General features: G+C 50.9%; 2 protein-coding genes across 2 annotated transcripts; both read left to right on the forward strand.

Annotated features, from left to right (window-relative positions):
* Window positions 1–308: 308 nt before the first annotated feature.
* On the forward strand, window positions 309–13495 carry KRP23_6020 (Dynein axonemal heavy chain 7; the record flags this gene model as incomplete). Its single annotated transcript, XM_067891158.1, has 3 exons — window positions 309–13049; window positions 13114–13295; window positions 13363–13495. 3 exons carry the CDS (start codon window positions 309–311, stop codon window positions 13493–13495), a joined length of 13056 nt encoding a protein of 4351 aa, XP_067745540.1.
* A 573-nt stretch (window positions 13496–14068) lies between these two features.
* On the forward strand, window positions 14069–15188 carry KRP23_6021 (G2/mitotic-specific cyclin S13-7; the record flags this gene model as incomplete). The annotated part of the gene is made up of 3 exons (XM_067891159.1): window positions 14069–14218; window positions 14279–14670; window positions 14783–15188. 3 exons carry the CDS (start codon window positions 14069–14071, stop codon window positions 15186–15188), a joined length of 948 nt encoding a protein of 315 aa, XP_067745541.1.
* Window positions 15189–15264: the final 76 nt, after the last annotated feature.

A 15264-nucleotide genomic window follows, 5' to 3' on the forward strand; every position in this document is an offset into this window, starting at 1 on the left:
CCGTAAGGAATTCTCGGGAGCAACGACAACTCCCCTCGCTAGTGTTTTACACTTGTCCTACACTTTGTGAAAAACGATAATAGCCGACACCTCTTGATTTCTGACTTGTCGTGTACCCTCTGATGTAAGGCTCTGCAGTGCGGCCTTGAACTGCATGTGCAAGCTGCATATGCCGCTGCTGGCATTGATGGACAAATACTAATAACTCTGTCAGCAGTGCGTCCGTTCGGGAGGCACCCCTTCACAGCTAGCACTTCCAGGGTAAAACGGAGGCGGCTGGTCGGCATTTGCCCAAGATCGAAGTGGCGATGAAGGGCCAGCCGAAGGTGTGGGATGAGACCCCGTCGCCGTATGTGGCGCGCAGCTCGCCCAAGCGTAGCCCCGTTCGGTTGGCGAGACTAAAAATGCTTCAGTGTGCCATCAACACGCGCAACTGTAACGTCCGAGACTATTCCGAAGAAGTCCCTAGTCCGCGATCGGAGAGACGAATCAACCGACTGGAAGGATCACATGACGAGATGCTTGAGACCATGGGGCCATTGGGTGGGCTAATGGGCTCCATGGTACGCGGCGGGGAGCCCCCGCGTAAGCACAGGAAGCTGCTCCACGCATCGTATCGTGCAGGGGAGAAAGTGACGCCAAGTGTCGAGGACCGAGGGTACTACCGACTGAGCGACCGGATCGGAGCCTTTTACACCCAATCCGCTCGGACGCTCACGATCGAGCGGATCTCGACCTTCACAAAGCGGGAGGCACATATGCCGGTGAGCTTTACAAATTCACCGTTGCGCTCACCATCAGCGCGACCCATGGCAGTGTGCCCGGTGCTCGAACGGGGTTCTCCAACCAAGTCGACCACTTCCCTTGATGTGAAGCAGGAGGATGGGCCGCTTTCGCCGCGTGACGAACGAACGGAAAACATTGCGAATGATGAAGCTGAAGAGCTCAGTGTTTTCGTGGACGGATCGAGAGCGTATAAACGTCATGTGGAAAACAGTCAGGGGGTCTTTCGCTCGCCGTCTCCTACTAAGCCTCATCATCGAAGCCCAAAGACCCGAACACGATTTAACTTGGACGTGGATGAAAACAAAGTGGGTAGATCGCTCCAGCTGGAGCCTGTGCAGGCTACTCCACGGACGTTCGAGTTAGAGAAGCGGCGCTATGTGAAAACAATGGAAGCCTACTGGAAGCAGGTGGACCTCTATCTACCCGCCGCTAGAACCGTGCCGATGGCATCGGATCGTCCCCACAGAATTCTTAGACGCTTGCAAGTGCCAGCACCAACTAGACTGGATGCAGATGGCTTGCGGGCCTTTGACAACCGAAGTGAGGCCATGATTGCCGAGATTTTCCAGGAAGTTTATGCAGACTACTACGAAACTGTTGCCAGAAATATGCTCTCGTATGACCTGCTTGAAGCGAACACGTGCTTGAAAATGAATATCTACCCTCCGTTTCTACAAGCCGAACAGAAATGGTGGACGGATGAGACTTATCAGTCAGACGCGTGGCAAGTCCTTCGTCAAACTGGAATCGATAGTTATCGAGCTGAACTATCCCGAAGCCGAATCCAGCAAAACTTGTTCGCCATCAATCCAGTGACGTTTGCTCTCCAGGAGCAGTGGATCATGGAGACCCCGCCACCTGAATGGGAGATGTCACCGAGTGGTGGAGGAGCGACGTTTTCGACCATCCTCTTCATTGACGTCTATAGCCCGGAGTTTCGGGTGACGCTGCCTAAAACGGTTGACCACTTTGTAGATGCAATTTCAAGGCGTGCGGAACTTGTGAAGGACTGCCTGAAGACATGCTGGGTTTCAGCGGCAGCGAAGAGAGTAAACGAGTGCGCGCTGCAACTGCATTACTACAACATTCGAAGCAGTACAAATCCAGCGGAAAACATGGTTGTTCCAGGAGCTGCAGGGGCGACAAAAGCTGCCGTCATGAGGACTCATGGTTCTCCTCCTAAATCGAAGATGGATCCATCGAGAGGGTCTCCTGACAATGAAACTCACAAAAAACTTCAACGAGACCGAATGGAATTTGAAGGACTCATTCAGAAACCGCAATCAGATCGACTTGGTAGCTCCAATGTTATTTCAGAGGAGCCAGAAGCAGCTCTTTATCAGAATTTTGCTGGTGTTCTCGACGCATCGGCGGTTTTGATGGCACGGAACTTAAGGGAGTCAGTTGAAGCATCTGTCAGCACGTTTGTTGGGTTTATTCGGCAATTTTCGAGCTCTACATTTAATGGCGAGTCTGCATTGCTTCTTGCTGTAGACTGTACTATCACGAGCGACGGAACAATCAGAGCGCAGGATGGATTCTTCATTGAGCCTTCTCCAAACGCGCTGCGTGAGAAAATTGCTTCCTGCATCGATATCATCGTCGAATCTTCTCACAACTTCCCTCGAATTGATGGCCAAACCAAAATTCCTGTTAAGCTTCGGAGCTCTGCTACTTTAGGCCCGAGCACGATGGCGCTAGATGACACCTTTGTTGTGAAGGCGAAGAACACGTTGGCCGAGCTCATCGCCGAGCATATGCACGATCCGACAGAAATCTTGGCTCTCTTTCAGCCTTACGACTACCTTGTCAATGGCGAATACGAAGCTAAGGTCGAAGCGTTGATTGAATCGAACGATAAGCTACTGCGTGGCGTAGGCACGACAGAGCCAAAATCTGCAAACGATATTTTGTCGGTCTACCGACACGAGCTCAACGAACTCAAGAATTTGGAAAGCCGCGTGAAGGACGAAATTTGTGATAAGTACAGTTTCAAGCTCTTAGCAATTTCGTGCACTGATGTGAAGGTGAAGCTGGCGAACAAGATCAAAGGCCATGCGAACAAGGTTCTGAGCAAAGTATCTGCAGACAACACAAAGCAGATGAGTTCAATGATCACAGAATACGAGCAAATTGGAGCAAAGCTCGTATCAGAGCCACTAGACTCTTTCGAGCTCAAGGCACTTGACAAGTTTTATGTCACGAGTATCGAACTTATCGACGTCTTGAATACGAAACTTTACGAGGATGTATGCCGCTGCATCCAGTTTCTCAAGGATTTTGACTTTCAGATGGCTCGCGAAGAAATTCAGCTCTTTTTCAATACATATCGGTGGCCCGAGAACATCAAAGGATTTCAGCGAAAAAGCATGGAGCTTCAGACTAAACGACAGCATGAACTAGAGCTTATTGTTGAAGGCCGGCAAGAGCAGCTCACCAGTCAGTTTTCGTCCTTGCAGCGCCGCATCGAGAAAATGAGGGACTACGCGAATCTTGCGGACTCCGAGAGCATCTTGAAGCGAATCGAAGCAGCTCGGAAATCTCTTGAAGATGCCGAGGCAGAGGCTGAGTCCATTAAAGAACAAGAAACGATGCTGGGCATGAGCATTACCAATAATCAGACTGCCCTGACAGATCTCAATGACATGATCGGTCCTATTGACAAGTTGTGGACTACCATTTCTCAGACAATGGAGAAGGTCACATTTAGTAGGGAGGCACCACTAGCAACTGTAAATGCCGAGGAGATTGAGCGCGACTGTGATCAGTTCCGCCGCACTATCGTGAAAATCATCAAGGAATGCGAAAAGAATACCGATGTGTATGCTGTGGCGATCACGATGGCCCAAGAGGTGAAGAAGACACTCGATGATATGCTTGATAACATCATTCCTCTGATGGTGCTGCTGTGTACGCCTGGGATTCGCGACAGGCACTGGGAGGAGATTGAGCGCATTACAGGTATTGAGGTTCAAGTACATGAGGGATCAAATATCAACCAGATGATCGAACTCGGCTTGCATCGATTTACCGGGGCAATCGAAGAGACCTGCGTCAGCGCTTCAAAGGAGTACTCATTGGAGAAAGCTCTTGACAAGATGGAAACGGAGTGGGTAGGTATCAACTTTTCCACAAAGGAGTACAGGTCGACAGGTACTTCTATTCTGTGCTCTACGGATGAGATCCAGCAAATTATCGATGACCAAATTGTGAAGACCCAGTCTATGCGGGGCAGTCGGTACAATAAGCCGTACTTTGAACGCATCAGCAAATGGGAGAAGATGTTGATTTCGATTCAGGACATTATGGACAATTGGATTAAGGTGCAGGCTACGTGGCTGTATCTCGAACCGATCTTCAGTTCTGACGATATCATGCGGCAAATGCCCACCGAGGGCGCTCTTTTTCGCAAAGTTGACTCGAATTGGCGCCGTAACATGCAAGAAACCGTGGCTTCTCCTGGTGTTCTGACAGTGGCAGAACGCAGCGATTTACTACCAAGCTTACAGCAGTCGAATATGGACTTAGATACAATCCAAAAAGGTCTCAACGACTACTTGGAGACTAAGCGGCTCTACTTTCCGCGCTTCTTCTTCTTGTCGAATGATGAGTTGCTCGAAATCCTTGCCGAAACGAAAGACCCGTTGCGGGTCCAACCTCACCTCAAAAAAGCATTTGATGGTATTTCCCAGCTTGAATTCCAGGACAACTTGGATATCACTGCCATGCTCAGTCCTGAGATGGAAAAGGTTCCTTTCCGTTACGAAAAGATTTCTCAAAACCTCATCAACCCGAACAATTCCGGAGGAAATGTAGAGATTTGGCTCGAGGAAGTCGAGATGACAATGAAGAAAAGTGTTGCTTTCCATTTAGATGCGTCCATTATGGATTACCCCACAAAAGATCGACTGGAATGGGTGCAGCAGTGGCCTGGCCAGGTGGTACTGGCTGTAAACCAAACGATGTGGACTCAACAGAGCGAGAAAGCGCTCAGTGGTTGTGAAAATGACCACAATGCACTACGCGACCACTTGGAAATGCTGCGCACAGAGCTAAAGCGAACCGTCGAGATGGTGCGTGGAGAGCTACCAAAGCTAATTCGCATCACGCTTGGAGCGCTTGTGGTGATGGATGTACACAACCGCGATACGATTGCCGAGCTGGTCGATCTGAAAATCACGGATAAAACGGATTTCGACTGGCTTGCTCAACTGCGATACTATTGGATCCAGGGTGGGGTCTCGGCGACAACAGGTAAGCCTCATACTCTTGAGTGTCGAATGATTAACACACTGGCCCTGTATGCATTCGAGTATCTTGGAAACAGTATGCGTTTGGTGATCACCCCGTTGACGGATAGGTGCTACCGGACATTGACGGGGGCGATTCACCTCAACCTTGGTGGTGCACCGGAGGGTCCTGCTGGAACAGGCAAGACAGAGACGACGAAAGATCTTGCAAAGGCTATTGCCATTCAATGTGTCGTCACAAACTGTTCTGATGGTCTCGATTATCTCGCAATGGGAAAATTCTTCAAGGGTCTTGCGAGCTCGGGTGCTTGGGCGTGCTTCGACGAATTTAATCGTATTCAGCTGGAGGTGTTGTCGGTGATTGCCCAACAAATTCTTTGTATTCAGCTGGCGAAAGCTCAAAACCTTGCAAATTTCATTTTTGAGGGCACAGAACTCCGACTAAACCCTACTTGCTGTCCATTCATCACGATGAACCCCGGATATGCTGGCCGAGCAGAGCTACCCGACAACTTGAAGGTGTTGTTCCGCACTGTAGCGATGATGGTTCCGGACTATGCTATGATTGCAGAGATAATGTTGTACTCCTACGGATACATGGATGCAAGCGCTCTCTCCAAGAAGATTACGACGACCTACACATTGTGCTCCGAACAGCTGTCATCTCAATCTCACTACGACTACGGGATGCGAGCTGTCATGGCTGTGCTTAGAGCTGCTGGTAACCTGAAACGAGCCGAAGGACATCTGCGAGAAGATACTCTAGTGTTGCGATCGATCATTGACGTCAATTTGCCGAAGTTCTTGTCCCCCGATGTACCTCTATTTAATGGTATTGTATCGGATCTTTTCCCTGGCGTGACGATCGATCCACCAGATCGGAGAGACATGCTGAGCTCGATCGACCATGTATGCAAACAAATGAATCTACAACCAGTTCCCAACTTTGTCGAGAAGGTGATTCAAATCTACGAAATGATGATTGTGCGACACGGGTTCATGGTGGTGGGAATGCCATTCTCAGGGAAAACGTGCTCGTGGAGAGTGCTGTCTGAAGTGCTAGCTCATCTGCATCAGCAGTTTCCTAACGATCAACGGTATACCAATGTTATCGTGTCAGTGATCAACCCCAAGTCGGTAACGATGGGGCAGCTCTATGGACAATTCGATGCCGTTTCTCACGAATGGAATGATGGAGTGCTTGCCATTAACTACAGAAATCTGGCTAATAATCCCTCACCAGATCGCAAGTGGCTAATGTTTGATGGACCGGTGGATGCTGTATGGATTGAAAACATGAATACTGTGCTTGATGATAACCGCAAATTGTGTTTGATGAGCGGGGAAATTATTGCCATGAGTTCGGTCATGAGCATGATGTTTGAACCCATGGACTTGTTGGTTGCGTCACCTGCGACAGTGTCTCGCTGTGGCATGATTTACATGGAGCCTGAGCAACTGGGCTGGATTCCAGTCCTCAATTCATGGCTGGACTCTATCACCTTGGTGGAAGGTACCAAGGAACCTCCTTTGGGCCCGTTTGAAATCAACAATGACCAGCGGAGCCTCATCTACTTCCTGTTTTCATGGCTCGTCGAACCATGCATTGCTTTTGTTAGGAAGGAGTTAGTTGAGCTGTCTCCGACCGTGGATACGAACCTTGTGCAAAGCCTCATTCACATCTTTGAGGCACAATTGTGCAAGCTTCCAAAAGATGCAGCGTCCAAGAAAAAGGCGATGATCGAAGCGCTCTTCATGTTCTCACTCACGTGGTCTGTTGGTGAGAGCATTAATTCTGAAGGACGAATCAGGTTTTGTGAGTTCGTTCGCTCAATTATGGAGAATATTCAAGCACTGGAGAGTAAGTATATTGTTGTAAGCCGTGCACTTCAGGTTCGCAAGTGGGAGAAGCCTGCGTTTGAAGACAGCAAAAACACGTACGTACTGGCGCTTCCAATGCCTGGCAAGGGCAACCTGCACGACTACTACTTTGACATTGAAGAGAGCAAGTGGTTCAAGTGGGAGGAGATGCTCAAACCATACGTGATTCAGCCCAATACGCCGTTCAACCAAATTGTTGTGCCAACAATCTTCACCGCTCAGTTGGAGTATCTCGTTCAGCTTCTCGTGTCCAACAAAAGAAAGGTGCTTGTTTGTGGCCCAACAGGAACGGGCAAGTCTTGTTACATGACCTCAATTCTGAACGAGGTACTGCCTCAGGATCTCAATTCCGTCATTATGCTGTCGTTCTCGGCAAAAACGTCGGCAAACATGACCCAGAATATTATCGACGGAAAGCTCGACAAGCGCCGCAAGGGTGTGTTCGGCCCACCCCTGGGCAAGAACGCCATTATTTTCGTAGACGACCTGAATATGCCATTAGTCGAAACGTACGGTGCTCAGCCACCTATTGAATTGGTGAGGCAGCTGATAGACAGTGAAGGCTATTACGATCTCAAAGAAATGTCATGGAGAAAGATTGTTGACACTATTGTGCTAGCAGCGATGGGACCACCTGGTGGCGGAAGAAACAGCGTCACTCCTCGGCTACTTCGCCATTTCAACCTTCTGTGCTTTTCCGAGTTCGATGACACGACACTCACGCGTATCTTCACTACCATTTTGGATTGGTACTTTGGCTCAAATCCCTTCATCCCGGAGGTGAAACGCCTCTCAGAAGCCGTGGTGTCTGCAACGTTAGAGCTGTATCAGTCTGCTATGAGTGCACTCCTCCCCACTCCAAAGAAGTCGCATTATACATTCAACCTTCGGGATTTCTCTCGAATCGTCCAAGGAATCATGCTTGTGGTGCCTAGCGAGCAGTTTAATGCCAACAGCTTGGTGAAGTTGTGGGTGCACGAATCTCTTCGCGTGATCGGTGACCGTTTGATCGACGATGAAGACCGGGAGTGGTTTAACGATGTGCAGAAGAAAATCACTATCAAGCACTTTGCTACGAACTTTGACAAGGTATTTGCTAGCCTCAAACGCGGTTGTGAAGGTCCAGTCTCAGCAGGTGATATGCGAAACCTGTTCTTTGGCGACTACATGGACCCTGATGCAAGTCCGAGGCTGTACAAAGAAGTGGATGTTCGTCTGGACACCGATTTCGACGGTATCGCGCAGCTTATCCAGTGTCTTGACGGGTACTTGGCCGAGTACAATGGCATTAGTCGGAAACCCATGAACCTGGTTATGTTTCTGTTCGCTATCGAACACCTATCGCGGATTGTTCGCGTGCTGAACATGCCGGGTGGAAATGCACTTCTTGTTGGCGTGGGTGGCAGTGGTCGTCAAAGTCTTACGCGGCTGTCGGCGTTTATCGTTGATTTTGAAATCAAGCAGATTGAAATTTCGAAGAACTATACCATGACGGAATGGCGTGAAGATATGAAGGATGTCTTACGTATGGCTGGTACGGGTGCGCGACCACTTGTATTCCTGTTTAGCGATACGCAGATCAAGTATGATGGCTTTGTCGAAGACATTAACAATATGCTGAACTCTGGAGAGATTCCAAATCTGTTCCCGTATGACGAACGGGTCGGTATCTGTGAAGCTGTTCGCCCCCATGTAAAGGAAAAACTCGGTAAAGCAGTGGGAGACAACATGAACCAAACCCAGCTATATGCATTTTTCCTGCAGCGAGTGCGAAGTAACTTGCACATTGTGCTCGCTTGCTCCCCCATCGGCGATGCCTTCAGGGACAGACTACGAAAGTTTCCATCGCTAATTAACTGTTGTACGATTGACTGGTTCACTGCGTGGCCGTCCGATGCTTTGGTGGCTGTGGCCGAAAAATTCTTAGCAGACGTGGAAATGGACAGCGCCAACGTTCGCAAAGCCATTGTGGACACATGCCAATACTTCCACGTAAGCGTGATGGAACTCTCGGACAAGTTCCTAAAGAATTTGCGCCGCCAGAATTACGTGACCCCGACCTCTTATTTAGAGCTCATCGTGGCGTTTAAAAGCTTCCTGGCGCGCCGTCGTGAAGCCGTACAAAGTGCTCGCAATCGCTATGTTATTGGTCTCGAGAAGATCAATTTTGCAGAAAACAATGTGGCGGTGATGCGGAAGGAGCTCGAAGACTTGCAACCTGTGCTGGACCAGTCTAAGAAAGATACAGACATTTTGATGGAGGAAATCAAAGCTAAGTTGCCTGGAGTTGAAGTGCAGCGAAGTGAAGTGCAGGCTGATGTTGCAGTGGCCGACGCTTCTAAGGCAGAGTGCGAGCAGCAGAAGGCCAGTGTGGAAGCAGATCTAGCGGAAGCAATTCCAGCACTGGAAGAGGCTCTAAAAGCCCTGGATACTATCAAACCAAGTGAGATCAACGAGGTGAAAGCCATGAGTAATCCTCCTGCAGGTGTGAAACTGGTGTGCGAGGGTGTTTGTGTGATGCTTGGTATCAAACCAGCCCGTATTCCAGACCCGCAAGACCCTTCTAAGCGTATCATGGATTACTGGGGGCCATCGCAGAAAATGCTTAGCGACCCGACCTTCATCACCACGTTGAAGAAGTTCGACAAGGACAATCTCGACCCCAAAACGATGAAAATCGTCAACAGCAAATACATTGCCGATGAAAATTTCAGTCCAGAAAAGGCTGAGAAGGCCTCAAAAGCAGCAGCAGGCCTGTGCAAATGGGTGCACGCTATGGCACTGTACGACAACGTTTCAAAGGTGGTTGCGCCCAAGCGTGAAGCGCTAAAGGAAGCTGAGCAGCAACTTGACGAGGTCATGAAAAAGCTGAACGAAAAGTTGTCACAATTGAAAGAGGTTGAGGACGGGCTAGCAGAGCTACAGCGGCAGTTTGACTCCGCCACTAAGCAAAAGGAAAACCTCGAGTACCAGGTGGATCTCACGGGTAAAAAGCTTGTCCGAGCATCCACGCTGATCGAAAGCCTTGGGGGAGAAAAGACACGCTGGACTGAGTTTGCAGAGCAGTTGGCAATCCAGTACAGCCGACTGACAGGAGACGTGCTGATCTCAGCAGGAGTTGTTGCGTATCTCGGTCCATTCACTTCATTATACCGCCAGGATGCCGTACACGACTGGGTTGCACGCTGCAAGCAGCTTGACATTCCTTGCAGTGACCTGCCATCACTGAACGGATCTCTTGGCGACGCGGTACAAATTCGCAAGTGGAACATTGATGGACTTCCGACCGACGGCTTTTCCGTTGATAACGGCATCATTGTCTTCAATTCGCGTCGATGGCCACTGATGATTGATCCGCAGGGCCAAGCAAACAAATGGATCCGTAATATGGAGAAGGACAACCAAATGACGGTGATTAAGCTAACGGATGGTGACTATATGCGAACTCTAGAGAACTCAGTACAGTTTGGCACACCCGTGCTGCTTGAAAACGTTGCAGAGGAACTGGACCCGTCACTGGAGCCACTTTTACTAAAACAAACGTTCAAACAGGGTGGGGTGACATGTATTCGTCTCGGTGACTCAACCGTTGAATATGCAGAAAGCTTTCGTTTCTACATTACGACCAAGTATCGGAACCCGCACTATTTGCCAGAGGTATCAGTGAAGGTGACGCTTTTGAACTTTATGATCACGCCTCACGGTCTTGAAGACCAGCTCTTGGGAATCGTTGTGGCGCAGGAAAGACCTGATCTAGAAGAGCAAAAGAACAAGTTGATTGTGCAGAACGCACGCAACAAGGGGTTGCTCAAGGAAATCGAAGACAAGATTCTGAACATTTTATCTTCGTCACAGGGTAACATCCTCGAAGATGAAGACGCTATCAACACCATGAACCAGAGTAAGCAAGTCGCCGATGAGATCAAAAAGGAGCAGCAAGTTGCTGAGAAGACAGAGCTGGAGATCGACTCAGTTCGACAGGGATACAAACCGGTGGCTTATTCAAGCCAAGTGCTCTTCTTCTGCATCGATCAGCTTGCAAACATTGAGCCCGTCTACCAGTACTCTCTATCGTGGTTCATCAATCTCTTCATCGCTAGTATCCTGAACAGTGATCGATCACCGGATCTGACCCAGCGACTTCAGAATCTGGATGCCCACTTCACTTACTCGCTGTACCGCAACATTTGCCGTTCTTTGCTGGAGAAGGACAAACTCATGTTTTCTTTTCTGCTATGCATTTCTATTAAACAAGGCAAACACGAGATCGAAAGCAGCGAGTGGTACTTCTTGCTCACTGGAGGTATCGCACTCTCCGAGCCGCCACCAAACCCTGCTAAGTTGTGGCTCAGCGACAAGCAGTGGGCGGAATTTTCGAGGTTAAGTGCGCTACCAGCATTCGATGGCATCATCGAGGAGTTCATAGACCATGACGACCAGTGGAAGGCGGTCTACGATAGTCCAGTTGGCCACACACTGCCGTTCCCTGCGACACTGGGGCGAGTAAGCGAGTTCCGTCGACTCCTAAGTCTACGATGCATCCGTCCCGACCTGTTAGTCGTTGGAATCCAACAGTTCCTCGTCAAGGAAATGGGTGAAAAATTCGTGAAGCCCCCGCAGTTCGACTTGGCTCTTTCGTACTCGGACAGCAGCGTTTCATCGCCATTAGTGTTCATCTTGTCGCCGGGATCAGACCCGATCAGCTCCGTGCTCAAATTTGCGGACTCACTTCGGCAAAAGGCGGAGACGATTTCACTGGGCCAAGGTCAAGGTCCTATCGCTGAGCGCATGATTGTACGCGCTCGCGAGGCCGGCTCATGGGTTGTACTACAGAATTGCCATTTAGCGCCAAGCTGGATGCCTGTGATGGAAAAGATTGCTGAAGATATTAAACTAGACAATACGCACCCAGATTTCCGGCTGTGGTGCACAACGTACCCGTCGGACGTGTTCCCAGCGGCCGTCCTGCAAAATGGTGTCAAGATGACAAATGAACCACCGCAAGGATTACGAGCTAATCTCATGGGTTCTTACATGTCGGACCCGGTAGGTGAGAAGGGTTTCCTTGAATCCGTGGTCAAAGGCCCCGAGTTCCGCGTGCTTCTTTACTCGCTGTGCTTTTTCCACGCCTTGGTGCGCGAGCGTCGGCAATTTGGCCCTCTTGGTTGGAATATTCAGTACGAATTCAACGAGTCTGACCTGAGCATCAGTATTCGCCAATTGGCCATGTTCGTCGATGAAAACGTGCAGTTACCCTTACGCGCATTGCGTTATTGCACCGGTGAGTGTAACTACGGTGGACGTGTGACAGACGACAAAGATCGCCGTACGCTCATGTCTGTTCTGGGCAAGTTTTACTGTTTGGATGTTTTCAAAGAGGGCTACGCCTTCGATGAACAAGGTATGTACACAATGCCACCCGATGGCGACTACGATTCGTACCTCAAGTTCATCGAAGGTTTGCCTTTAGCGGCTCCTCCTGGAGTGTTTGGGCTCCATGATAACGCCACGATCACCAAAGATCAGAACGCAACGGCCAAGCTATGTCGCGACGTGCTACTTACACAGAGCTCAGGGGGCGGTAATGAAGGTAGCAGCGGGTCACAAGAAGAGCTCGTGGAGGCCGTGGCCAACGACATTCTGCAGCGTTTACCGCCAAACTTTGACATGGAGGTGGCACAGATCCGCTACCCGGTGCGTTGGGACGAGTCGATGAACACGGTGCTCTGTCAAGAACTCGTTCGCTTTAACAACCTCATGTCCACAATCCGATCGAGTCTCGAAAGCCTGCAAAAGGCACTCAAGGGCCTCGTGGTCATGTCGGCAGAGCTCGAAAATGTTTCGAAGAGTTTATTCTACGGCAAGATCCCAGCACTCTGGGCGTCCAAGTCGTACCCTTCCCTGAAGCCGTTGGGAAGCTACGTGACTGACCTGCTGGAGCGCATTGCCTTCTTCAACAAGTGGCTGCTAGAGAAGCCGCCAGTTGTCTTCTGGATCTCGGGTTTCTTCTTCACGCAAGCGTTCTTGACGGGTGCCAGTCAAAACTACGCGCGAAAGTACACTTTGCCCATTGACCAACTGGGCTTCGACCACGAGCCCATGCCGCGGAACGACTACGCGCAGCCACCAAAGGTACGGCCACCCGTAGCAGGTTTTGTTGAATAGGTAAGAAAAGCTTACAAACTTTTATGATCAGGATGGAGTGTACGTTCGAGGGATGTTCCTCGAAGGCGCCAAATGGGACAAGGCGACGAGTGAGCTGGCGGAGTCAGACCCGAAGGTGCTGTTCTCCTTGGCGCCTGTGCTGCTTTTCAACCCCGTGAAGAAGACCGACATGAGTCAACGCAGCTCGTACTCGTGCCCAGTATATAAGACCAGGTCGGTTGTGTCAATTTGGTCGCCTGCAACAGAGATATCCTAACTTTGGTATTTAACTTGATTGCAGCGAGCGACGAGGTACGCTGTCGACTACCGGCCACTCGACGAATTTCATCTGCTTCATTCGGCTGCCCACCAGCAGACCAGAGGCCCACTGGGTTGCACGTGGCGTGGCCATGCTGTCTCAATTGGATGACTAGAGCGTATGGAGTGCACTTTATGCAGCTAGCTACAAGTCGTAAAATGCATCACCGTGAAGTTGTTATTGCACTTGCAGAAATGCACCATGAAGATATGTTGATACAAACTCGGGGCGACTGCCCTCCATCCAAGCATCGAAGCGCGAAGGTGACCATTTTCGATCCCTATTTTTGGAGACCGTCCCTAACCCGGATATTCCTCTTAGCGTTGCCCGTGCCCAACGTGGTGCAATTATCGATCTGCTGCCTATACATGTAGCAACGCAGACCAGCACCATGTGCGCTGGTTGCCGACCTGCAGTGCAACTTGCACTGCAAGCCCTACCGACGAGGCTTGAGCAAATGTCCTGCGTTGCCCAAATCGTATGGCAAACGGCCCAGCCGATGGCTCAAAAGGGATGCGCGGCGGGATCTCTCGCCAAAACCGGGCCATTGCTGACTTGATTTTTGTATGGGCAGGTCGCGCGTAGCCTTCGTCCTGCATTTGTGCATTTGCGGAGCTCAGCGACAACGCACCCAATCCCCAAGTAGTTAGTGCCCAATTCACATTCCCCCTTCAACGCAATCGCCAGGATGGAGTGGGAAGCACAATGCCTCGAGTGCGACGAAGTGCTGGACGACGACGACCTCCTGAGCACGCAGGAGTCCGAGTCGGGCGAGGCGCTGGGCCTCCTCGTGTCCGACGCCCCCTGGACCGCCGAACTCTCGTTCGAGGAGCAGAACGTGCGTTTTCCCTTGTCATCTCCCCCTCCTGGCACACCTTTTGACAATGTTATTGCGCAGTTGGTGGCGCTCGAAGACCGAGACGTGGACTCCGTGTACCGCGCCATGCTGCGCCAGGAGCTCGTGCGGCCCGACTTCTCCCAGCAATACGCGTACCTCAAGTATCGCCGCGTGCTCGTGGACTGGATGGCCGAGGTGGGGGAGACCCATTTGCGCATGCGCAAGGAGTACGTGCACGCCGCCGTGGGGTACCTCGAGAAGGTGCTGGCCCGCGACGAGCCGCTGCCGCGCAAGGACCGGTTCCAGCTGCTGGCGCTCAGCTGCCTGCGCGCGGCGCTCAAGTTCCTGGGCACGGAGGAGGAGCTCCCGCCCATGGCCGAGTTCTGGGAGATGGGCAACCGCATGTACTCGTTCGATGAGATCAGCGACACGGAGGCCCATATTTTCCAAAAGTGCGTCAGCATTTTGTTCGTCACTCGCATTTTGAGTGGGAGTTTCTTATTTGCGTGGACACGTTTCTTGTTTACCGTTCTCCCGCTAAATTTGCTTCTTGTTTGTGTGCAGATTGGGGTGGAGACTGACGGTCGTGACGCCGCTGCACTTCCTGCAGCACTACATGGGCCAAACGGTGCTGTTTGCAGACGACCGATTGCTGGGATCCGAGCTGGTGGATGAAGCCCATGCGTACTATTGCAAGTACGCCGAGTTCTTCGTGGATCTCGTGCTGCAGGAGTACGCGCTGCAGGTGTATCGGCCATCAGTTGCAGCGGCGAGCATTTTGGTGGCGTCCCGCAAGGCACTTGGCGTGACGCCACTTTGGCGGGACGAACTGTCGGTACTCACTGGCTACGAGGAAAAGCAGGTGGCGCCGTGCTTCCAGGCCGTGTGGGAACACTTTGAAGAAACGTTCGGCCCTCGGAACAAGAACTACGAGCGGGATGACTCCCCTTCCGGCGTGGCCGACTTCTGAAGTGCACGTGGTTGTCGCTTCGCCTCTCGACGTGCATCGTGGTCTCCTCAAATGCTGTGGCGGCGATCGAGAGGAT

The sequence above is a fragment of the Phytophthora ramorum genome (genome assembly GCF_020800215.1).
Source record: "Phytophthora ramorum isolate Pr-102 chromosome Unknown Phyram_PR-102_s0005, whole genome shotgun sequence".
In the NCBI taxonomy this organism is placed as follows: Eukaryota; Oomycota; class Peronosporomycetes; order Peronosporales; family Peronosporaceae; genus Phytophthora; species Phytophthora ramorum.